This window comes from Ctenocephalides felis, unplaced genomic scaffold (assembly GCF_003426905.1).
Source record: "Ctenocephalides felis isolate EL2017-DRISC unplaced genomic scaffold, ASM342690v1 CF-g0.4_SCAFFOLD_01886, whole genome shotgun sequence".
NCBI classification, from domain to species: Eukaryota; Metazoa; Arthropoda; class Insecta; order Siphonaptera; family Pulicidae; genus Ctenocephalides; species Ctenocephalides felis.
In genome coordinates this window covers 22352372-22380078 of record NW_020538040.1, presented here as the reverse complement: position 1 = coordinate 22380078, position 27707 = coordinate 22352372, and the positions used below count along the sequence as shown (strand labels likewise).

General features: G+C 29.7%; 1 protein-coding gene across 3 annotated transcripts in view; it reads right to left on the bottom strand.

The window, feature by feature from the left end:
• Window positions 1-2485: 2485 nt before the first annotated feature.
• Window positions 2486-27707, bottom strand: part of LOC113378096 — a 490250-nt gene continuing 465028 nt past the window's right edge. For all 3 annotated transcript variants that reach the window (XM_026618610.1, XM_026618614.1, XM_026618613.1), the window contains 2 exons: window positions 8880-8939; window positions 2486-2740 (listed from right to left, as the gene is read on the bottom strand). In XM_026618610.1, the coding sequence (XP_026474395.1) occupies window positions 2547-2740; window positions 8880-8939 (254 nt within the window). In that variant the 3' untranslated portion in view covers window positions 2486-2546. The remainder of the gene's footprint in view (window positions 2741-8879; window positions 8940-27707) is intronic.

Here is a 27707-nt window from a genome sequence, read left to right as displayed (position 1 = left end):
AATTTTGTTATATTTTGCTTCTTTATTTTTGCGAAGGTAAAACGGCATCTAAAGTTCACAAAATTTTTTTTAGCTGTTTATGGTGGATAAAGCCTTAAAAAACGGCAGTATCAAATTGGTTTGCTAGTACTCATTCTGGTGATTTTTTACTCAAAGATAAAAAATGCTCTGGTCGTCTAGATGATATCACTCTTACAACCGATCAATTCTGATGTTTACATTGAGCAACTAACGAAATTAAATAACGCAGTTGAAGGCAAACTGCCTAAATTGACAAATCGAAATGGCGATTTATTTCATTATTGACATCACATATCTTTGGCCACTCGGCAAAAAAAACTGAAGCTTGTTTGGGTATTTTTGCCACATCCACCATCATCTTAACCATGCACCTTCTGATTACTATTTGTTTCGATCTATACAAAATTCCTTGAATGATAAACAATTTAATGATTATGATGATGTCAAATTGAACCTGATTCAGTTTTTTGCTAATAAAAACCATAAGTTTTATGATAATGATGCTGCATAAAAGATAGCAAAAAATGACTTTGATTCTAGCAAAAATCCGCACTTACTTAGATGCCAACCCGATAGTTCAATACACAATTTAGCAAGGCTTTTGACAAGGATTAAAATGATATCAATTGAATACGTTTACAATATGACTTAACATTATAATTGGGTCAATTGCAACAAGCTCGTTTTCACATTCCTTAAATCTAAGTTAATTCTAAACAATCCAATAACCGTATTTACTAAACATGAGGAAACTACCGAGTTAAGCATAACTTTTCATTATAAGCTTAAAACAATGATATTTTGCGAAAATAAATTAAAAAATGATCAAGGATTTCAATAGGAGACCGTAATATTGTGGAACCTATTATATAATAAATAATTCAAAATACCTTCGTGGAATTCATTCTTGTACGTACATAGTTTAATAATAGTTACAAGAATCAGGAAAACATTTGCTTAGTGTACATACTTGAAACTATATTTCAATTAACTTTTGCCGAGTTTTAGTGCGCGATAATCAATCAGACGTGCATACCAAATTTTAATTAAAATAGAAATATTTGTGATTTTATCATAATATGCACTATGTAATTTATAATTTCAATACTTTTGAAATTAGGGTCGACCATATTATAAAATTATATATTATATTTTACTATATATATAAATTAATGTAAAAAATTCAAGGAGCTCAATACTTCAAATATATTTATATATCAACGCGTTTTTTGAGCCTGTGACTCGATTCCTTCATTTATTATTATAAACTAAACGATACAAAATTTTTTTTTTTAATTTTTACTTAGGGGGAAATCCCGTAACGCCGGACGGCACCAAACACCGGACACTCTATTTAGCACGTATTATTTAAGCGAGTATAAATCTTTTCATTTCAAAATACAAGTGAAAGGGGCTTTGGGGGCACAAAGGTACAGGATCACGCGCAAAGCCTCGCCTGTGACACCCGGATAAATAGTTATTTTTTTGCAATATCTAAGAATATTCGTCAAAGACACATGTGCAGACATTCCAAAGTGTGGAGATGGATCTATATATGTGATCAATGCAGGTTATTTTGAAATGTCCGGTACTAAGTGCCACTGTTTAAAATCATATTTTTTGAGACCAAAGTTTGATTGATAGTATTAATTATTTTTTTGGCAAAGATAGCGGTTTGTTAATTTAGTTTGATTTCTAACTTTCTTATCTAACATAAATCATAATTTAAACACAAATCTAAATTATTGCAATAATTAAAAAATACGATAATTATTTGTCAGTAAATTTTTCAAAAATGTGTGCATTTAGTGGATAATTAGTGTCTATATAAAATTGATAGCATAAAATTCAAGATAAGCAAATAAAAGAATTATTTGAACAAAACTCATAATTTATATATTTTTTCAATTCGACAATCGCTAAAGATAATAATAAAAAACTAGAGAATGAAAGAAAGTTTATATCTTTACAAACCAAAATTTTAATTTAAAACCAAATTTGTTCTCCGTAATAATGAGAGGAATTATAGATGATGCCAATTTTTAGTCTATTAATGATGAAAGCTACAATTTATCAAATGTGTTTAGCATTAATAGATTATATGTATCTAAAATATAAAATAGATTTAAATATTTATTTCTCGTTCAATGTGTTGTTATTCATCATATTAGAAACTGACAAAAAGAGATATTTTATAGTAATTTTCGTTTAGCACGGTTTATTCATATATAATAGTGTATTTTTCAAGTTTTTTATGGTTTAATCATAAAATATATAAAACAAATTCTAAGCAAAAATAATAATAATAGATTCCAAAAGAATTCTTAACAAAGACGATTGATCATTATTCGCGTTATATTTCCTCATGTCTAGCAAATTAAATATATACTGCAAACATCATATTATATATCATAAACATCACAAAATGCATATTTCTAATATAATAATCATCACATCCTCGGCAACCAAACGCTAAAAACCAAAGCATATTTATAAATATATATGTATTAAAATTCGTTTCTCCATCAACCTTCGTTCTCTCCATCCGACAATTGGCCATCGGCAGAGGCCGCAGCGTCAGGCTGGCCCTGTTGTTCGGCCGACAATTGGGCCTGCTGCTGCTCGGCGACTGGTTCCGGGCCGAGATAGGCGAACCAGTGCATCGTGTGCGCGTTGATCGGCGTAGCATCCATCGACATGGGCCTGACTCGCCTACGGCCTACGCGTTCGTAGTGGATAAACACGAACAAATACAAACGCGAAGAGATTGAAAATGATTATATTTTGATTTTGACAGCAGAGAGATAGATCGTAATTCGGGGGGCAGGTGTTAAAGGAGATTAAAAAATTGAATTTTGTTCAGATTTTTATTTTTATCGGTATAAAACACTTTAGACGGATTATACTTGATATCGAAGCTGTATATAACATATAACTGATTTTCATGATATTTTTATAAGCTAAATAATTTTGCTGAAAATTGAATTATTTAAATTGACACAAGTAAACGAACAAAAATTAATTCACGAGTGCAAACAAATTCGGGGCCGTTTATTAATCACGTGAGGCCTAAAAGAAGGGGTGACAAAAAATCACAAAATATTACAAAAGATAGAAGGATCTAGTAAAATATCACGTGTATTTATTTTTTACCTGGATTTTAAAAAAATCCAAAATTTTTCAAAAATTTTGGGATTTTTTAAAGATATTAAAATGCATGTGTAGTTTGGTTGGAAAAAGGGGAGTAATTTTAAATATCACTAAGAGGGTTGAGAGAAACCAAAAATCCTTAAAAACCAATCACGTGATTAATGAACCGCCACAAGTAAGAATTAAACAATATATCGTCTAAAGTGGTGAATAGTAAATAAAACTGAACGAAATTATATTTTCCTTCATACAACACACTAAATGTCCATTACAGCATCCACACATTCCAGTTCTAACCATTCATCCATAAAATAATAAATATTTCACTAATTATTGCTTCATAATATTTTCATAAGTATGTTTCTTAAGAAATAATTAACCTGCAAACATTTTAGGATATCGAAAAATAAACACTTCTGAGATACAGATACATATTAACCCTTTCCATTCGGATGCCGTCCCTCCGGGGGCAAAACACGTATTAATTCGCGAGTGGAAAGGGTTAAATTATGTGTATTATAGATTTATTCATTTACTCATTTATGTAGCAGTAAAGATACAAATAAAGTGGTGTACAGAAATATTGTACTAGAATTTTAGAATTGAAGGAAACTATTAAGTAATTTCAAGTAAACTGTGCCACATATGAGATCGAAATATAATTATGTATATAAATATTTTTTTCTGACAGAAGTGAAAAATCTTAATTAATCAAATTTATTGAATGTCCTTTACTGGACAGTTGTAAATAAAAGAGATGATAATAAAAAAAATAACATATTATTTGAATTCTGTTTTATTTAAATCTACTTGTTCAAATAGAATACAAAAAATAAATAATATAAAATATAGAGGCTCTATATTATATGATAGTTTTTCTCTGGTGTATTAATGGGAATATTTTTCTACATTTAACAAATCAATTATATATTCGTTGACTCAGCCTTTTCTTAATCTCTAATTATTTTAACCCTAATATTATAATATTTATTCTATCGTCATTACAGATATTTTTTCTAACCCTATCTCAAAAATCTGAGCTATTATATTTAATATTATATTTAATAATTATGCAGAAATATTTAAAAATAGTCGTTCCATATATTACACCCAGTGCTATAAGAAATTTAAAGTTTCAAAGAATATGTTGCTAAGCATTAATCTTCAAGTTAAATGTTATAAATAAAAGTTGGCTTCAAAACTGCATCTGAAATATGGTACTATCTATCCCAAAACATCTGTCAGAACTTCGAAAACTCTACAGAATTAATACTATACCGATTCCCGAAAGCAAACTCTCGCAAAAGTATCTCAATATAAATCAATGCTATAAAAATACTTCGGCGATTGTCCGCGAAACTTATATTCCAGACAGGTGCCCAAAGGGCATATCTCGACTCTTCCCCGTGAATAGCATCATAATACAGAGCAAAAATGTTTTTCACACTTAGAACAGATAATAAAGTTTTTGTTGGCCATTAGAAGAAGTTTTAAAGATAAACTCGAAATCGATTCTGTTCTCTGTCGTAGAATGAATTATGATTTATAAAAGGTATTGTGATATTATAAGATTAATGTTAACGTATATTTAGGAAAAACGTTATGGATAATAAACACTACGGCTTCTTTATTATTTATGTGCTAAACATGATTGTAGAGTAGGAGAGACTGGGTACGGTTGTGCCAAGGTAGTGACAGACGTCATAACAGCTATACTGATTTTGAAATAGGATCCGAAAGATGAAGTATGTTTTTTCGAACAAGTTTCCATTATTGTATTGATTGAGCGCCCTACATTAATATAATCAAAACAAAGGGTCAAAAGTAAGTTTTCATGTTCGATTTCTTTTAATAATAACAGTTACTTGTATACAAAAATATCACTATGTTTGTTATTTTGCTGTAAGTTGAATATTAGTAGTTAATGACCAACAATAGTTTTTGCATAGATAAATAAGCTCGATCATAATGATGATTTTTCTCCAAAAGTATGCGTTGGGTACGCTTGTAACAAATTTTGTGGGTACGGTTGTGACATGTTTTCTAAAGAACATTTTAATTGAACTAAGACTAAATATGCAAGAGAAAGGTACAGGAAAAAGCAATACAAGAAAAGATAGTTTCGGTCTGGTTTGTGGAGGTTCATATTCTGAAAGTAGGAGTGGTGTAAATAGATCAAGTGCCAAAAAAATGCGGTTGGTTCCACGTCAAATGAGCAAAAGATAGATCACCATTGTAACGATGATTCTTACTAGATCTCAGTATATAGATACATAGTTACTGTTATGTTTTGACTCAACACAAGAAATTCTGTGTGGTTTGTGGAGGCTCATATTCTGAAAGTAGGGGTGGCGTAAAATAGATCAAGATCCAAGAAAAATGCTGTTCCTGGATCCAAGTCTATTGTAATGATGATTTTGACTAGATCTCAGTACATTGATACACAGTTACTGCAATAGTTTGACTGATTTGTAAACTGATAAATATTAATTAACATTTTTGACTGATTTTAAAAGAGACATTTATAATAATACTAGTCGTGATTATTATATTATTTATTAATATAATATAATAATATTTAATATTATATATTACTTATTAATTATAAAAAGTAAGGCTGGGAAAAAAGTAAATTAAATTGTAACTGAATTATTTGTCTACGTGGAAATATTGAAATACTATCCTTAAATGTGATTAGCATAGTTCGGTTTATTTCTTGTTAGCTTTGTTTAAAAAAATATGTTTTGTTATATATTGTTATATTCCTAAGCTATATAATTATTTAAATAATATTGTATAGTATAGTATAGTCGTTATAAAGTATTTTAGTGGTTTCACAAAGTGATGGTATTTCGGTACTCCCAGGACGGTTGTGACTGTGCCCTTTTCTTGTATGAATAGATTTTATGACCAATCCATAGTATTTAAGTACAGTATTTCAGTATTTCCACAAATGTTCCAGTTACAATTTAATACGATTTTTTTCAGCTAACTGGTAAATAAACAGAAATATTGCTGGCCAAAAAAGTGGCACAATCGTACTCAGTCTCCTCTAAATAAAATAATGCAAAACTACAACGATTAATAATTGACGATGTTGGGTATCACAAAAATTCGCAAATACTTTTAATTTATGAACCTTAGAAGATGTAATGTACGTGGTAAATATATAAAAAAGTATTATTATTATATCAAATAACAAAATCACTCTTCAAACAAAAACTTTTACCATCCTCAACACTCCTGAGTTTCAGTACCAAAGTTGCTCTACGCAATGTTACCTGTACCCGTATAATTTAACCGCATCAGCATAATAAATAGTAGTGTATCAAATTCCGCTATTTCGCACATTTATGCAAATAGCCGCAGACGAATGCGGTGAAACTACCTGTCAAAATTTACCGCAAAACGCAAAGCCCTGGCAGGCAGCAACACCGAATTGAATTTAAACGCTCGATTTACCTGCACGGCGATATTGCATTTACATTTCCATATATATAGAAAATCAAAATATTTTTATCGAAATACAACTACTGAAATTGACCGATAGCTTCACGGGGATTTAAGTTTCTTTCGAATTTCAATTTCACGATGTGTTGATAGGTGTGGAAATATAAACATAATATCGATGATGATGGAAAGCTCTCTTTGGGTGGTTAAGGGATGAATTTGATATATGTGAGCACTTGAAATATAAGATAATTTTTTAATACAAAAAAGAAATTTATTTTCTATATCCATATAAAATTAAATATAAAATCTATTATTAAAAGCCTTTTTTATAGATCTTGGCTTGTGAAGTTTATAGATCTCGGCTTGCAAGCTCAAGCCCTCGCTCTGGACAACCTGATATCGAGCAGTAGTGATGTCCATTTTCACGAGAAGATCAAAAATATGTTTCTAATTAAAAATATCACGTTTCGGGCACTGTGGCGTAAAATGGCAATAAAAAATCTCTCTCTATATATGTATATATATCTATACTATTTTTTCCTGAGTCGAGTTTATTTGCAGTACTATCCATTATTATTATGGTAAATGCAATATTCATTTATTTATTTTTTTATATATTATGTATAACTTTTATAGTTATTATACTAATCTGTTAAAATATATGAACAACTATGCATTATTAACTTCCCGTAGGGTAAGTTATAGTAATCGCAAAAAAATCGAAAATGAAAATTTCTATATATCTTTACGTTTCAAAGGTTTCTGAACATTTTGGCATACCTTAGAAAAAATGGATGTATGTGTGTGTGTGTGTGTGTGTGTGTGTGTGTATGTGTGTGTATGTGTGTGTGTATGTATGTACGTGTGTGTATGTATGTGCGGATACAAATTTTCGTCGACGATATCAGGAACACGGATCAACCGATTTGAATAATTCAAAAAACATTCGATTCGTATTGATAAGGAGACGTGCTGATTAGTTTTTGGCGAAGGCAGGTCTAGCCGTTCCGAAGATACGGGGCAAAAAGTGCCGAAAACGGTAACTCAGTTTTTAAGAGAACGGATCGTCCGATTTGAATAATTCAAAAAACATTTCACTTGTATTGACAAGATGAAAAATCGATGAAATTTTCATGAAGGTAGGTCTAGCGGTTTCGGAGATATGGAGGAAAAAGTTAAAAAATGAGCCATTTGACGGTCAAAAATGATCATTAGACATATGCACATCAAATTATCAGATATTTTATAGAGATTTTAACAATAAGTATACATTTTGTCAACATTCCTATGGGTTCCGTACCAATGCTTATGCGTTAGACAGCGACGCGGCTCTTACGCGCTTTATATTTTGTGCCTATGCAGTTAAAGCAGTACGATTGCTTTGAAAAAAAGTTCAGATCTTCCACAATATGTCAAAATAAATAAAAATTTTTTTTTCAAAAAAAAAAAAAATTAAAAAAAATTTTTTTTTTTAAAAAATTTTTTTTTCAAAAAAAAGTTATTTTTTGTCCAATTTATAGTTTCCCAAAAATCTTATTTTTTCAAAGTAATTTTTTTTTCAAAAATGTTAATCGTTTTTAAAAAAATAATAATTTTTGGTACGGGAAGTTCCAGCAATTTGCCTTAAGGCACGATGCCTTAATTGCCTTAAGACAGAATTCCACTTACAGCTAGTTATTTATCTGATTTTATCTTATAGTACTTATGCATTAAGCAAAATATTATTGATGATCATTATAAAGAAGAAAAGTTCTGAGAGACAAATATCCGAGAAAATGTTATGAAGCAGTAGTTAGCGAAATAATAAAAAGTTCATCCAAGTAAGACAATTAAATTTAAAATAAAGAAGTACGGAAAAAACACTTCCATACCAAAAAAATATTAAAACTTTGTATTAATATCATCATTAGATAATTTATTACCGCCATTTAAATATACATTCTTTCTTCACAATTTCCAATTAACTCCAAATTCATTCCCACATTCATCTACATCATGCAAACAATTATATAATAATAATATGCCCAGAATTTTCAGAAAAATAACAAGATTTTTTTAGTAAATTATTCAGAAATAGGTACATCTCGATCTCAATATCTCATTTTCACTGCATTCACATGTAAAACAAATAATAGTCATTTATAAGTTTGGAATTACAAACCACCGAGATTCAGATAGTTCTATAAAAATAAAATTAATGATTCTAAAATTTTTATTTTCTTATTTTATAAGAAATGTAGAGAAAGGTATTTTACCTTTATTAACGGATGAAGGTCGACTGTGTCTTAAGGCATCACCGGTAGGGGCGGCACCAGCTGAAAAAAGAAAAAAGAAAATTAATATTTATAATTAAAATATCAATATTATTTATCATTATATTAACAACATTATAAATTATAAAACATGTTGATTATCATTTAAGTCAAATATTATTTATTTATATTAAATTTAAAACTTCGGATTACACATATATGTGGTGACAAACATTTTCATCGAAAAGATATGATAAATTTCTTTCTTACAATTAGAATATTCCATACAAATATCTATTTATTAACACTTTCCACTCGCAAATTCCGAGATTTATATAAATTTCATGCATCCGAGTCGAAAGGGTTAAAATAAGATGCAACACAATGCCCTTATGACTGATGAGTTTGCATGCCAGACTTTAGAAAGAAAAAAATAATCAAAAACTTCTTTATTTAGTAATATTTGATTTTACTGATATTTGATGACCTAATTACTTATATATTTTTTTATTATATTTTTATAATACAATTTTTTTTTTCACTTCTATTTCTGTAGTTCTTGCCTTGTAAAAATAATATGATATAATCTGTTGATTTTTAGGATCTATTTTTTATATCTATTTTATTTTCTAAACTTTTCTTTGATAGCCATAAACTTTTCACTACTCCGTTCCATTTTCTGTACGCAGATTGCATTAAAATACTTTTAAAAATGAACATAAATATCTCATATGTGAAAATAAAATCTTCACTATAAAAACATTAATATGTACTCCAATGTACAGAAATGACATATTACATTATTACAATTGGAAATTTATAATATAATGATGACAATATCACGTCTTGAGAAGTAGCCAGTTTCCACTTTATAGAATCAAATACCATTTTCCAAGTTTTCCACTCCATCGATTCAAGTAATTTTCCTTTTAAATAGAATGGTATTCTATTCTGCTACTAGTTGAGATCTAGATTTTCTTGAATAGGAAAATTGTTCAAATTATTACTTGTTGGTGAGGATCATATTAAACAGTTAAATCATCCTGCAGCTTTTTTTGAGAAATTTCTAGAATTAAGATTTACTTGAACAGGCAAAATCTCTCAGAAAAGGCTGCAGAATGGTTTAATTGTTTAAAAATCATGCTCGTTAACAAGTAAATAAATTGAAGGCTTAACATTTTTCTTTCTCTTTCTTTTTCGTATTTTTTCTTAGTTAAGTTAGATTTTTCTTTATCTGTTTCATCTCCACCCAAAAAGGACAAGAAAGGCATGTCACAACCGTACCCGCAAAATTTGTCACCACCGTACCCAACGCACACTTTTAGAAATAAATCATCCTTTTGTAAGCTAAATTACCTAAGCAAAAACTAATTACTGGTAATTAACTACTAATAATATTCACCTAACAACATATTAACAAACAAGAAATTTTCCGTAGAAAGAATTCAAGTGATCAATCTGTATACAAGTATTATAAAATAGGTACTATAAAAAGAATTCGAACATGAAAACTTCCTTTTGATTTTTTAAAAAGCAATTCGACCTACAGCCTATGTTAATGTATGGGCGGAAACTTGTTCGAACAAACATACTTCGTCTTTCTCTCTTTGGACCCTATGCCAAAATCAGTTTAGTTTAGCTGTTATGTAAACTGTCACTCCGCTAGCACAACCGTACCCAGTCTTCCCTATATGGTGAAAAAAAGTAATCTTATTCCACTTCCAAATGACAAGTCAGCAACGGTCCATGAAGAATCTCCTAAACAATTGAAATATATGGATTTTTTGTCCTTTTTTTGCCCGCAAACGCATAAATTGCTCGAACAGCTTCGCAACAGCTACATGTGATTTATATCGTCCTGTGTGTGACAGAATTGGCTTCGAATAAACTGCGTTCTATCTCCATGGAGAATTACGTCATATTTTCTACGCTTAACCCACTATTATATTTATTGCATAATATTTTCATTTCATGGTATTAAATAATTTAACATAAAAATCGCAAAAACGGTACGATAAAATTTTATTGAGCGCATATACATCATATATATCTAGATCAATTGCCTCATTACCGCCATGAATGCAATTTCAGGTGATTCGGAATTATTCAGCCAGTTAATTAAATTGCAATAGCAGATCGTAATAAAATGGTAAAAGGGTTTTTCATGAATTTATTACGTTTTGAAAAATTAAACTTGTGCAAATATATACATACAATAAAAATGCTGACGACATATGCTCAAAGTTTTAAACGCTCGGGATAATAGACGTTTTGTATAAATTCATATGACACACAAATTTGGTTAATTGTAAAAAAACGATGTCAAATATATTTTTATTGTAACAAATATGAACGGTTTAACAACGTACTAAAAAATTGTACAAACAACACATTCGGAGTTATAAAAATAATTTGAGAATTCGACAAAATATCTGATTTGTACTGATTCATCAAAAGCTGCACAAAAAAGTTGTAACAAGATAGATTGTACAAAAATATATAAGAAGTTCGTGATCCACCGAGATGCTGCCGAAATCTATTAAATTATTACTTTGTTTATATTTTTGAAGGACCAGATATATTTAGATAATGGCTATATCAGACCGATTATAAGATGATAAGTAGTTTAATTGTTGTATATTTAAATGAAATAATACCATATTAAGATTTATAGATGATATGTTACTTAGTTGAGGTTTGAGTTAATACATGACAATAATATGGATTATTTTCAATTTGAAATAGTATAATAAGGGATGAGGGTTTATTATGAAGTTTAGTATGAAGGTAATAAAATATAATAATATCATTCCATTATGCCTGGATTGAGTAAGGCGTTAACAAAAGTATATTTCCTAAAAAAATGTATATTAACATGAAAGAACATAAAATTTCATGCTATATCTGTATAGTATAATTCAGACCTTTAATATTTCAATAATATTTATTACTATTACCACTATGTCCTTTAATGCATCCTGGTATCTTTAATACATCCTGGTACCATTACGACAATGTCCTTTAGTACATCCTGGTAGATTTTATGTAATTTATTGAGATAATTAAATTCGTTTCTCTTATATTTTGGGAGAATATTATACTATATTCTGGAGCATAGTTCAGTAGAGTAATGTCTGGAGCATAGTTCTGTACGGATCAGAGATATGGACTTTAAGAAAAGCCGACAAAATCTATATGGAGAGTTTTAAAATGTGGTGCAGAAGACGAAAAGATAAAGTGAACAGATATGGTAACAACTGAAGAAGTCCTGTGAAGGGCGGGCGAAGAAAGGACTCTACTGAGCACGAACCTGAAAAGAAAAAAAAACTGGACAGGGTCTTTTTGACCCTGCTTCATAACATACAAGTGACGTTGCAGTGTATGTGTAAAACTGTGTGTATTTCTGAATGCACAGAAAATACATGAAATTTTGACAATATTCAGAATGATTCAGTAGCATAATGTATGGAAGTTGGAGCGTAATATGGCCTTGCCCTAATATTTTTCTGTTATGCGGCAGAATCGATCCCTATTTCTTTAATTTTTTCTACATCTTTAAGAACAATCAGAACTTAATATGTTTAGTTCTATAAGCTGTTCGTTGTTATTTTTTCTTCTTGACTGTTTAATGATGATGGTAGACCACCCAAACGGTTGTCCAACCTTTATATGATGAGTTTATTATTATAATTTCTGTAATACTGATTATTTTTTATTGGTGCAGCAATACCCCAAAGGACTATTTTCACTTGGAAACATATTGTTATCTATATTTCCAAGCGAAAACCGATATCACTACTGTGATATCGGATTTCAAACAGACACCAATATTCAACATGAAACTTCTGAATGGAACCAATGGAACCACGAACCAGAAGCCTTAATTCCTTTATTGCACCCAATGTTGCCAACCTTCTCCACTTCATTTATTTGCCGAAGCTAATTTTATTCTGCATTGGTCACCATTCTAGGCACCTCACCACCTTCCTGCTCTTATTTGCCTTATTCCCGAATTGTATTGTATATAGTCCGACTTAATGGTCCGTTAATAACATTGTTATCTGTGAGTTAACTCTGTCGCTTGGCTAAACATTCCGAGGCTGCAGCGAAATCAGCGCAAATGTTCAGAAAATATATAGGTCAAAATAATTCACATTCATGTTCATACTTTCAAAAAATTCAATGCGCCCGTTCAATTGCAATTTTATGCAATCACGGCGATTTTGCGCCGCAATCGTGCGGTCGCCAGAGCAAATATTTGGGGGAAATAAATTTAAATAAAGCTAAAACAAATAATGGCAGAGGATGATGGAATTGAATATATTTCAATAGGTTCGAGTAAAATAATTTAACTTTGTAATAAAAAAATAAAAAGCAATCACAAGGCTAGCGCGGCTTGTACTGATATAATATACAAAGATCAATGTAAAATTGGCACCACGATCAGTAAATTGTTATTATGTTACATTAGAGAATTTATATTATACAAATTACACATATCAAACAAACAACTATCTGACCATGTTCAGTAAAACTCCCAGCTAAATCCACTAATATGCTGACATAGTATTTGCAGTGGATTGCAATGATTGTAATACATGTTATATCGGAGAAAGTTTTCAATTTATTTTTAAAAGTTAAATTATGTGAATGCTATAGCATTCATATCCATTGTAATTTGTCAAGTCAACTATTTTGAACTTTGTAGAAATGTGTTTTGGAAAAAATTGTCATCTGGTTCATTTTACCCCAAAGGTGGGGTCCAATGAAACGGCCTGGAGCAAACAGGTTCAATGTTTCATTTAAAGAGATTTTACGAAATAATAGCTACAGTATTCAACCAAAGCAAAATATAAATTTCATGGGCACATTTTTACAGAAATAACACTGCATATAACCTTGATCTGGTATTTTGTCAGAAAAAATTATTAGCAGAATCGGAATAACTGTTTATTGAATTTATCTCTTGTAAAATTACTTTTTAAAATTAATTTACTTTTTTATATACTAGTTTTTTTTGGTTAAAGCTTTGCTAGGCAAACGGTTCAATTGGTTCTTTTTATCCTATCCATGTGTAAGCTTTTATAGAGGATATATAAAAAAACAGTTGAATCATACTTAAAATTTATGTTAAAGTCTCGTGAACTAAACAACAGTGCTCACAACCAAAAACACTAACAACGAAAGAAAATACTTTTGTTATGTATTTTCAACTATTGCCATTTATGTCCCGAGAGCAACGTCGTAAGAATCAAGGTGATGGCTGGTTATACATCTCTTTCCCTCTTTTTTCAAATATTGTTATTAAGAAAATTCCTAACTTTACTTGTTTTTAAGATACCGCAGACGGACATTTTTTACCCGTGGACCTTCAAGCCCCCGCTCTACCCTATATTTATATATTTCAAACAAAAAACTATATTTCGCTCTACAAAGCTAAACAGAGAGAAGAAGATTGGCATACACTTGATTTAGTGGTTTAATCTCTTCTCAAGCCGCAAATGGAATCCGATTAGAATTGTGTTGCAACTTGCAACTATATCATACACAAGAAGCCTTAGGATTTAAATTTAATCTATGCACAAACCCGTCCAGCATGAATGTAAACCTGCAGTGGATTGACAATGGCAAACAAGTGGGTATTACCCATGTATTGTCACAATAATGGATAAGTATTTCATGACAATAACATCTATATACGAGTCGTATAATAGTCATTGGTAGAAGCTATCTGTTATACCGTATATAAGCGTAATTTAATTTAATTTTGATATGTGTCTCAACTTTATATTCCCTGTATTAATTTAATTTCGTGCAAATCATTTACGAGAAAAAAGGAGAAGATCGGCAAACATTTTCTTTTGATCTCTACGGAAAAATAAGTGTCGACGCCATAGATATTACACTATATGGACTGTTAGTCCTCATATGTTTTCCATTGTATAGAGTGCTCAAACATAGAAGGTACTGTGATGTCACTTGCTGAGCGAACGTTGCCGACAATCGCGGACACTCTCGATTGATTAAATGTCATAGTTATACTTCTTTTACATTTTTGTGCTATATTTATTTTCGAAAAAAAAAAATCATATCCAGTGACGTAGAATTTAATATCAAAACGTCTGAAATAATATGTCTTAAAATCTTCACATTCTGTTTTTATATTTACCTAATCCTATACCCTCCAAGAAGTTTTTCTTATTAAATATATTTCCTTATTACTACCCTTCAAGCTGATATCATTATAAATTTACTTCCCTCGTATTTTAAACGCGACCATAAAAAAATCATATAAAGTAAAATATTACTAAATTAATATGATATACAGTTAAAGTGTATTATACAAAGCATCCCCTATATTTATCACCGAGACTTAACCCAAACAATTTACGATGTCGCAAAAACATATTTCATGTGAAAGTAAATGAGCGTATATCAAGTTAGATTTTAGAAATTATCTTTGTTATGTACGCTCTCGAAATAATTAATCTCGTTTAAACATAACCGTTGTCCTCAAGAAACCATGGGTTTCAGAGTTCCATGGTTTATTAATAGAGATCTGAGAGCAAATAGTAATTAATAATTGGAATGTGTAATTAAAACATCATTTTATTTAAAGTATTATGCATCGTTAGAAAGGTCTCAAAATTCTTAGTTTTTTTACCATACATTGCAACTTCAAATTCCGTATAGTGTAGCCTGCAGGCGAGTAGCAGTGGAGAAACTCGAGGAGAATTGGAAAATCTCGAGAAAATTATATGAACACACTTAACGATTTATATATCATTTTATTCGTAATTTTATTCTGCATCTTTCATTCAAACAAAGTTTTCTCGTATCCTTTACGGTTTGGCTTGTAGAGCGCCATCTGTGTGAATATTACGTTGTTGAAATGCAAAGTGCGGTTAGGTTCCAGCAACTGTCCATACTATTCGATATTTCTTCAGAGAAACCATATGAAGTATTATACATCGTTAGAAACGTCTCAAAATTCTTAGTTCTTCAAATATTGAGTAAATTTTCGACCAGCCTTCCTCTACTAACCATTATTCTGAAGAAAACATGAGAGGTATATTGTGAGCGAATATTATATAAAGCCAGATTAAAGTTGTATAATTAATAGACTCACTCAGAAAGGCTGCGTATACACTGTCACAACTCTTCGTATCCTTTAAACAATTTTAAACAAAGGAAAATGGGTTCCATGTGTGAAACAACAAAGTTACTCATTATCTACTACATTGTTATTTACTTGATATATGGAAAATATATATACTAAGCCAGCGAATAATATTCAATATGAGCAGTAAAATTGAGAGCAAATAATGAATCGAATATACGAAGCGATATTCGTGAGTTGAAACACTCTCCAGGAAGTAATTAAATATTACTGTACTATTTTAGCAGTAGGAGAGACTGGGTGCGGTTGTGACAGTCGTCATAACAGCTAACCTACACTGATTTTGAGATAGGGTCCAAAGGGAGAAAGATCAACTATGTTTGTTTGAACAAGTTCCCATAATTGCTTTCAGTCGGCGCCCTACATTAACATGATCTGTAGACCCCATTGCTTTTGAAAAGTCAAAAGTAAGTTTTCATGTTCGAATTCTTTTAATAATATCTGTTAATTGTATACAGATAGATCACTTTGTTTGTTATTTTGCTGTAAATTGAACTTTTGATTTTATGACTGATACATAGTATAAAGACAGTTCAGCATTTTCACGTAGATAAAAGTTCAAATTACCATTTAATTTACTTTTCTACCAGGTAACCGGTAAATTACCAAAACATGGCTGATCAAAAAAGTGGCACGACCGTACCCAGTCTCACCTATAGAAAATTTTCTTTTTAATTAATTTTTAATAATTATCCACGAATTTCCAAATTTTGTAAATTAATTCATAATTCTTGTATTATTTTCATTTTTTACTAAATTTTTTCATCTAATAATAAGTATGCCTGATTTAAAATAACAATATTATCATCAATTTCCAAATTTAATTCCTCTGGATCCTTCAATTTAGTTATACCAATTATAGTAAGATATAAAAATAATTTTCTCAAAAAATTATATTGTGGTGCCAATTTGACTTTTGGCAATTATACTATAAAAACCAAGTATATCAAAACAAATAACATATATCAAACAAACAAACGCGTAACTATGATCAGTAAAATACCTAGCTAATTCATCATTGCACAACTATGTTTTTTTGGCTATTTTTCAAAAATCTGTCACCTGTTCCTTTTTACCCCATAGTGTAATATGAGAAGTCTAGAAGGCAATGTTTCATTTTTAATATTAAAGAAACTTTACTAAATATTAAATTTCCCGGACACATTTTTTACAAAGATAACACTATATATAACTTGATCTGGTATTTTGTCAGAAATATTGAGTAGTGTTGAAATTACTATTTATTTAAATTATCTCTTGGCAAAACTCTAAATTTCTTCTCTAAATTTCGTGTCTAACGATTCTTTAGACAAAAAATTAGCAAAACGGATTGTCCTCAAAGACAAACATCTCTTACAAAATTTAATAAATCGAGATATTCCAAAAATACCATTACATTGCAATAAAACAAAACCGTTCCACTCATAATTTGTATTATATTTCCTATTTCTATTGTCCTTTCTCATGCGGAAACTATTAAAAATTGCCGAACGATCCTGGCAGATGATAGAAAATCATTTTCCGGCTAAAAAGAAATGAGATAAAACCACGTAAAAGATTTTAGAGCTGTTCGAGAGAAAATCTAGGATATGAAAACTGTTCAGAACGAAACACGATTAATATCTCATAACCCTTATAAGACTTATATCCCTTGCCGAAAGAAAAAAGGATATTGCTGGTAGTACTGCAAAAAGGTTCGTCGTAAGGGGATTTAGTGGGAGAGCCGGTGGCCGTTTTATTCAAGCTATGGATAGATAAACATAGTATCAAGATTGTTTCGAATAATTTCGTTAATTTGTAGGCAAAAATTTCATATAAGCGTTTAACATTATTAGGAATTAAGGTTTAGAAATAGATGTGTCCCCAAAAAGACCATTTATAATATACATCTTAAAAAAAAGTAAACATTTTTTAACAAATAATGATTTTCATTCGAGTAATTTACCATGAAGAAGCATCTTAAGGACGTCTGAAATTGATATTTTGATTAGAATCTATATGCAAAATCATCAAACTATTTCATGGTTCAAAGAGGGATATCAAATAACATGATTATTATTATTATTTTTTTAATTGATGTCCAACTATGGAAACTTGATTGAGCTTAAGAATTATTTCCATAAAACCAACTTTCCTGCTTTTAACAGATAATAATTAATGACATACAATTGACTTAGTTTTTACATGGCTCATTAAAAACAACGCCAATGTACTAAATCGTATAAAAAACATGTACATAAAAAATATATGAAACTTTTTCTATTTTTCAGATAAAATATTAAAAATCTTTTTAGCTTCCATAAAAATATTATTTTTGTTTCTTATATACCATATTCATACCTATTTATCTATGTTATATACAAAGTTATATACAATAAGGTGCCCAATTTTCTTCAAACTAAACGAAACGTTAAAGTAACAACTTAAGCTATAGTAAAATAAAGATTTATATTTAAAAATAAAAAATTAAGAACTCATTTAAAAATAAAAAAAATTAAGAACTTATCAAAAGAAAAAAAAAGAAGAAGTTGTTTTATATAAAAAAAAAACTTATTTCAGCAAAGAATAATTGGAGTAGCTTTTTTATTCATGCTAAATTATAAAAAGTTCATAAATAAATAAACGAAATGTAGTTGTTTTAAGATCATATTAAATTATAGCAAAAAATTATTAAAAACTAAACCAAAACCAAAAATTTACTGATGCATTATATGACCCAGTTTACGATTACTTCGCCTATACAAATTATCCTTAGAAACAAAAAACTCAAATTTAATCAATTACAAGTCAATTGCTATTTTAATAAAATAATGAATAATATAAATAAGATTTTAATGAATATAAAATAATTTAAAATATAATAATAATAAAAACATTTTTTTCAAAATTCAAGCACTGTATTCAAACAGATTTGAGTTTCACGAAGAACATTTGTAAAATACAGTAGGTATAAAATATAAATATAGGTATAAAACAATATGCGAATATGCATTTAAAAATAGTTTTGAATTATTTTGAATATATATATATATATATATAATATATATATATATATATATATTGAATGGTAGAATCTTGGATTTGTGTATATTTTTTGTAGAGTTTCGAACAAGAATCCAAAAATAATACAAAATAAAAAAACAAGAAAAGTTTTTAATAAACAATTTCTTTATTTAATTATTTGTTTACTGTCAACGTTTCGGAACAATATTATCAAACTAGTTTAAATAATTATAGTAACATATAAAAATTGACCAAAAAAGTATATTGGGAAAAATTATATTTAGTTTAGAGCAGCTTTATAATTTTCTTATCCATTGGATAGATTTATTGATTTGGATAAACTTGAATGAAAAACAGTTGTAAAATATAGTATTAACACGTTAATCATCATGTCAGTCCTATGTGTCTGACACTAAGAAGACACATATGTCTGACGTACACGATTTGATAGAAGGACACAAAGAAGTTTTAATATAGGGCCACGTCAGTCATATATGTGTGACTTAAAAATTAGTGTTTTTCCAGGTATTTTGGCAAAAAAAATTCTTTGATACGTTGAATACTAAATTATCCACCGAAGTTACGATGACCCATGTGAAAAAATGTATTCAAAAGATAGCTTTGAATTACTTTAATAAACTATAAATTTTCCTGCATCCTTATTATCATTATATAAATTTAACAATAAGTCTGTACTATATGGTCTCGATTACTAAACATTTCTAGGCCACCAGCTCTCTAACTATTTCTTCTGCTACTTTTCCTCATCCGTTCAACGTCTATGTGTGTACTGTTTGGATAAATGTGGCCCACGTGCCGGTAAATGCCTTATATCAAATAAAAAAAGCTGGAGTAATGCTTTTTTGTGAAGACGTTGTTACAGAAGCCAAAAGGTCAACAAGCAATTCGATGTTTTTACGGTGAGGTTTAGAAGTAGGTACAACTACAAAAAATAAATTTATGATGTACATCTGAGAAAAAGTAAACAGTTTTTGTAAATGACGATTTAATAGTTGTTTTTTATTAGATTATTTTACTATGATAAACCATCTTAGGGGGCGTCCATTAATTACGTGAGATTTTTAGGGAAAGAGGAGAGTTTGACAAAAAAAATTGAGAAATATCACGTGGGAGAGGGAGGAGTATAGTAAAATATCATCTGAATTCTTTTGTTTTAAATCTTAACATTTTCAAAAATTTAAAACTTTTATAATTTTTTCGTAACTAAAATACACGTGAGAGGGGTAATTTTGAATATCACCAGAGGGGTCCAAAAATCTTCAAAAATCGATCACGTGATTTATGGACACCCCCTTACATGATGTCTCAAAACAATATTTTTATAAGAATCTATGTGTACAGACATCAAACAATTTCGTGATGTTTCTCTGACTTGATCAAGTTCTTGATTATATTCAAAGAAATGGTTCCAGTAAGAAGAACCACAAAGTTATGAGAGTTGACTTAATTTTTTTTCATGAAAAATTGAATTCCAAGAGATGTAATGCATACTGATCTTCATGTACTTCTAATTAAACGCCTATGAGTCTTCTTTATCAGAGTTATCTTCAATAAATTAACTTACAATGAGCTTTTATTAAATAACACAAACATAAATTGATGTCAATATCTGCACATGGAAACACCATAAAACATTATTCGAATAAACAGATGCAAAGAACGTAAAAGCCCAATATTAAACCAATTTTTCTAACTGTAAGTGTTCCACAAAATAGAATTTGAATTAACATTTTATTTACTGCATAGTATACCAATATTTAAAATTTATTTTCACAGTAAAACAACTTAGGTGCCAATTTTTGGACAAAATAGGTATATTATGGTAGTGCTAATTTGGGGGTCTATATCCGTATAAATTAGTGGCAGCAAACTGTCAAAAAATATGTATTTGCTGTGCGATCAGGTGTTTTACACATAAACTTAACTTCACGTATGCGTTATCAAAGAGGCACCAGAAAGTTGCACTTATAATAAAATTATTATTAGACGCTTGTGCTTTTTCGTAGATTAGATTTTTTAAAATGAAGTTAGATTTTGTTATGTTAGATTTTATAAAAACGTCAGTTCGCACAGCAAATACATAACATTTGGATAGTTTGTTACTACCAATTCATACGAATATAGACCCGTAATATAACATTATCAGAAGGTTCCTGTTTTACCCGAAAATTGGCCCCTTGATTTTTTTTAGTTGTTGTTTCGAAAATACTGGTTTATATTTTAGTTTTTTTTTTAAAAAGAAGTCAAAATTGCCAACATCAAGGTCTTATGATGGATTTTGATTAGCTGGAAGTAATAAAATCACTTATTAACCTACTACTAACTTATCCAATAATATTATATAATAATTTGATAATAATTATATTATTATTATCAAAGAGCATTTCTGAAAGGACATTTGACCGATTACTTCGATGTAAATAAAGTTACTTTTGTGGCATAAAGCAATCTAGTTACCGCAGATGGCTGATATAAAAATATTCCCTGAGAGGACTATCCAAAGCAAAAAGAAATAACATTCATGAGAATGATACCCGCCATCCTTTAAGGACTATACTCCTGGTAAATATTTAATCCTAACGTACGAAACCTCATTTCATATCTTACACGTGTGTTCATCTCTCGTAAGAATATAGATGTGAAACTTAAACGATTATGTAACGTAGAGAAAATTTTTAACGTATATTCTTAAGGCAAACTCAAAATATTCGGTATAACATAATACACATTCTACACATTAGCACAAAAATTATCAAATAAACCTCTTATTAACTTCCGTAGGGTAAGTTATCGTAATCGTCCAAAAATCTAAATTGAAAATGTTTATATTTCTTAACGTTTTCGCATACCTAAAAAAAAATTGATGTGTGTTTGTGTATGTATGGATACAATTTTTCGTCCACGTTTTCGGGCGCACGGATCAACAGATGAATTTGAATGGTTCAAAAATGATTCGATTCCTATTGATAGGGAGTGTGCTGATTAGTTTTTGACAAAGGTCGGTCCAGCCGTTTTGGAGTAACAGAGCCAAAGTGCAAGTGCAGAAAATAGAAATTGAGTTTTTGAGAAAACGGAAACACACTTACATAATGAACGAGTTGTTTGTTTGATATGTGTTATTTATTGTAATGCAGTTAGTTTAATTTACATAATACCTATAATTTTCAAAAGTCAAAATAGACCTTTTTGTTTGACCCTGTTGATTTTCTGTCAGTGAAATGATGTAAAATTAAAAATTTCCATACAAATTAGTACTACAGAAATCTAAAATCCAGGAAAGAAATAATATGAAGATACTTGTGAACATACCGCACTTAATTCGTGACTTTTATAATTATGCTTCAATTTTGAATATATAAACTACATCATAATTAAAAACCAACATATAAAAATGAAATTTTTATATCATGATTCTCACAAAACGGCTCTAAAAACAAAAAAAACTTCGCCGAAGTTCATATGACCCTACCTACACATTTTCATACTACTAAATAATAAATAACGTCACATTTAATAGCTTTTATTCCAGCCTTAATTCAAAAAGTGCAGCATATGTAAATCTACACAATCGCATATATTTTCCCGAAACAGTATAATTTCCATTATTTATTTTCCATATTCATAATCGCACAAACCACAATGTATCATTCGAACAAAAGCTGAATATTTTTATAATCCGAAGTGAAATATTACCACAAGAACAATTCTCGTTTAAATCGTTAAGTGTGAACCTAACATTTGAACTCGAAGGAAGGAAATTTCATTTGTTGTTGCCATTGCCATCGCTCTGAATGATTATCCTTTGTGCATAACAAAAGGATTCATTTTGCATTAGAAATTCACAAAACTGCATGGTAATTTTACTCGGCTTCACTTTGAATATTTTGGATGAAGGTTTTAAATTTTATGATTGATCAAAACTTGCTTCAAAGTTGGAATAGCTTGCAACTTTTAGGCACACTGGTAAAACAACATGAAAATTTTACAAACTATTTCTAAAACTATTTTTGTCTTATTTGCCATAAGACACATTGCTGGACTTAATTTCGTTTTTCTTAAAATTCTTTTCCCATCTACTTTATTTTTCCAACTCCTCATTGTACCATAGATCAGCAGTCCGGTTACTCCATCCCCACTCTTTATAAGAAACTTTTAATCAAAAAATTTGATAAAGCACTTCGATTCAATAGAAGTTCAGAGTAGAATTAACTGACGTATATACAACTCGAAGTTTAGCTACAATGAGATAAAAGAAATTAACACTTAAGAGGCGTCGGCGTTGGCTGATTGCAAAAGCAATCTAATTGCTTTAAAGCGAAATCAATACGACGAATGCCATACTAATCTGGAGGATTATGGACGACCAGAGAGTATGCACCGAGAACGACCAGGCTACGCCGCTCAATGGTCATTGGGATGGTTCGGTCAGGGAAAAATATCTTTCAGCTTATTTCGTGAGAGCTTTCGTGAAAACGCTTTTCAGCACGTAACACTTTTTCATCAGGGGAGAGTAGTGCTTCACGGAAATAGACAATTGCAGAAAACATACATACGTAATACACACATACATATTATATACATACATACATACACACATACACACACACACACACACACATATATATATATATATATATATATATATATATATTTCTCAGTGTATGTATATGTATAAAATTTCTAGGCATTCGTCCAAGAAATGAAAAACAAATTAAAATTAGTTTGAAAAATCTTTTATTCATCTTTTATTCTGCCCACGTCCAGAGTCTCAATTCCACCCTTATCCAAAGCAATGACAAGCAATATGAAAAATAATTGAATGAAATGAAATATTTGAAGTAAAATATTGAATATTGTAAAAAATATTAAAACATAAGGGCCCATTCTCCACTAGATTTAAGCCATCAATTTCCTGATGAAGATTGAAAAAACTCATAAGAAATAATTTATAAGAAAATAGTTAAGTTTATATTATATCATTAAAATATTGTTAAAATTATCTATAACGAATGGAAAAACAACTATCGAGTTGTTTTTTGAGTGTAATGTCACTATAATATACAATGTCCCTATTACTAAATGTCCTTAACTCGACATTTGTAAATATAGTAGTGAATAAAAAAATCTCGGATAAAATAGGTGTGTTATGATAATGCTATGGGTCTAGGTCGTATGGGTTAGTAGTAACACACTGTCAAAAAGCTATGTATTTTCTGTGTGATCTGGCGTTTTATACATAAAACCTAACCTATAAAATGCACAAACGGTAAATAACAATTTTATAGTAAATGCAACTTTCTGATGCATCTTTGATAACACATACGTGGGGTTAGATTTTATGTGTAAAACGCTTGATCACACAGCTAATACATATCTTTTTTACATTTAATAACTTTTGACCTTCTGGGACACCATTATATATAAATTATACTTATAGTATTATATATAGAGTAGGGCGGAGCACAAAAGTCCAATTTGACTTTGAGCAAATATATTGTGAAATTCAAACCAATTATATCACAACCAATAACACATATCAAACAAACAACTATTTGACTATGTTCAGTAAAACCCCTAGCTAATTTTCATCATTGTAGAAATGCTGTTTTCAAAAAGATTGTCACATGTTTTTTTTATCCTATAAGGATAAAATGGGACTATTAGGAGGCAAACAGATTTAATTTTACTTTTAAAGAAATTTTACGAAATAATACCAACATTATTCAACCAATGCCAAATATTAATATTATGGGTACATTCTTTACAGAGATAGCACTGTATATAACCTTGATCTGGTCTTTTGTCAGAAATATTCATCAGCAGAATTGGAATAATCATTTAATCAATTTCTTTCTTGTAAAATTGATTTTTTAAACTTAATTTACTTTTTTATTTACTATTTTTATTGTTTACACCTTTGCCAGAGTAAAGTTTCAGTTGGTCCTTTTTACACCACCCTCGTGTAAGCTTTTATAGAAATTATATTAAAAAACTGTTGAATCGAACTTAAAATTAGCAATACATCCTTAACTAAACAACATTGCTCACAACCAAAATAAACTAACAACGAAAGAAAATACTTTTGTTACGGATTTTAAAACATTGCCGTTTATCTCCCGAAATCAACGTCGTAGGAATCAAGGTGATGACTGGTTACCTTTGTTAAGATGATACATCTTTTTTCCTCCACTTTTAAATATTGTGGAAAATTTCTTAACTTTATTTGATTTTGAGATATCGATGGTAGACCTTTTTACCAGCAGACCTTTAATTCCCGCTCTATCCTATAATATGTGATGTCATTATAATATACAATATCCCTATTACTAAATGTCCTTAACTGGACAGTTGTATATATACACGTAATATTTGCATGAATTAACAATTTCCCCAATCGATTCAGACTCAATTTTCATTCATCATCTCGATATCAATGCCGCAAATTCAAATGCATGTCCATCCGTCGATACAAAAGCCATCGTATCTAACAAATGAACTACACCATCCGGAAAGTCCTAGCCTCAGATTTAAACTCTATGTTGTGGATAATCTCTAAATTTATTACCCAGCCGAACTCCTATAGCTTCGATCTCCAAAGGTATAGATACAGATATTTATTCGAATTGCTTGGGAATATATCACGCCTTCGCACTATAAATAGCTAAGAGGACGACCAGATGGGTTTTTGAAATCGGTTGATAGGTAAATTCCACACGATTGTAAAGAACGACTTGCATTGAATGGAAGGTATGAAGGATTTTCGTAGGTTTATCCAAACATGTTGCTTCAGAACTCAATCCGATAAAATATATCTTATTTTAAATTTTATATATCTTATTTCGGTTAAAATTTATCAATCATTGATAATGTAGAACAATTTTTGTGATTTCTAAATTGTTTAAATAGTTATCTTGATTAATGTAAAAAAAAACTTGGGGTTAGTTGAAACAAAATCTTGGGGCTAGTTGTAACATGCAAAAATGGTATAGTGTGGTTTGAAGTGAAGCTTGTACAAGATTCATGTAATATATAATTGGGGGGAGACATATTGTAGGAGAGACATATCTTTTATTTGTATTAATTGTAGTTTACGTTGATTTATTATATAATTTTTCATTACAGAGATACTATAATATTTTATTTGTATTAGGGAGAAGTCCCGTAACGCCGGACGGCACCTAGCGCCGGACACTTTATTTAACACGCATTATTTAAGCGAGTATAAATCTTTTCATTTTAAAATACAAGTTAAAGGAGCATGGGGGGCACACAGATACAGGATCACGCGCCTGTGACGTATATTTGATTTTTTTAAATGTTCGGATTTAAAAAAAAAACAGGTAAAAAATAAATCACGTGTTATCTTACTATACCCCTTCCTCCTCCACGTGATATTTAGTGATTTTTGGCAAAGCCCCCTCCCCCCTAAAACCTTCACGTGATTAATAGACACCCCCATGTGTAACATAGGCAATCTATATAATATCAAAATTCTGGGTTAATTATTTTTCCAATATCGAATTCAATGTCGAAATTATATTTTTTATTATTATTTTTATGATATTTTTGCAATATCTTTGTCACATTACAAATATATATTAAATTTTCTTTCATTATTTATACTGTTATTGTTCAAGCTCCATTTGATATTTCCATTTAAAACAAACTTTATTGCGCTAATAAAGCCAAAAAAATATTCATTTCTTTATTCTATATAATATTTTGCTTAATGAAAATTTACTTTGACAATATTTAGGTCATGCTATATGAATGTCGAAGCTTTATGAAAGCACCAATCAAAGCTCGCGAGCTTTCAAAGGGAGAAATACAAACAATGGGTTGAAACAACGTTAAATTCCGCGCCCATCGAGAATATAATAGGCGAATCCGAACGTAGAAATATCAGTGGGTATTATTTGCGAGCTGCTTTTTGAACTTCGTGCCATAAGGCAACTTGCCAGAATTTCCCGTACAGTAAATATTTTTTTTAAATACTTAGAAAAGAAAAACTATTTTTTGATTTTGAATATTTTTATATTTTTTTAACATTTTTGAAAAATTAAATTAAATTATATTGAAAAAAATGCTTTTTTTACTTTTTGATTTTTTTTGAAAATTTTAAAAAATTTTGAAAGTCATTGTTACCCATTCATGTCTGTAGGTCCAAACTGTCGAAAACATCTGATTTTCGACCGCCAACAGGCATTTTTTTTAAACTTTTTTTCTGGATCTACAAAACAACTGGACCTTTTTTGCAAGAATTTAATCAATTCTTCATTATGTCAATAGGAGTAATCATTGACATATGAATTGAAGTAAGCAATGTTTTTTAAATAATTCAAATCGGATGCTCCGTTCTCTCAAAAACTCGATTTCTATTTTCTGCATTCTCTGCTCCATATCTCTGAAACGGATGAACCTGTCTTTGCCAAAAACTCACCAGCACGTCTCCCTATCAACAAGAATCAATTACATTTTGAATCATTCAAATCGGTTGATTAATATGCCAGAAATCGTCGGCAAAAAATTGTATTCACACATATATACACAAACATACACGTTTGTTAAGGTATGCCAAAATGCTAAGAAACCTCTGAAACGTAAAATTATGCAAAAATTCTTATTTC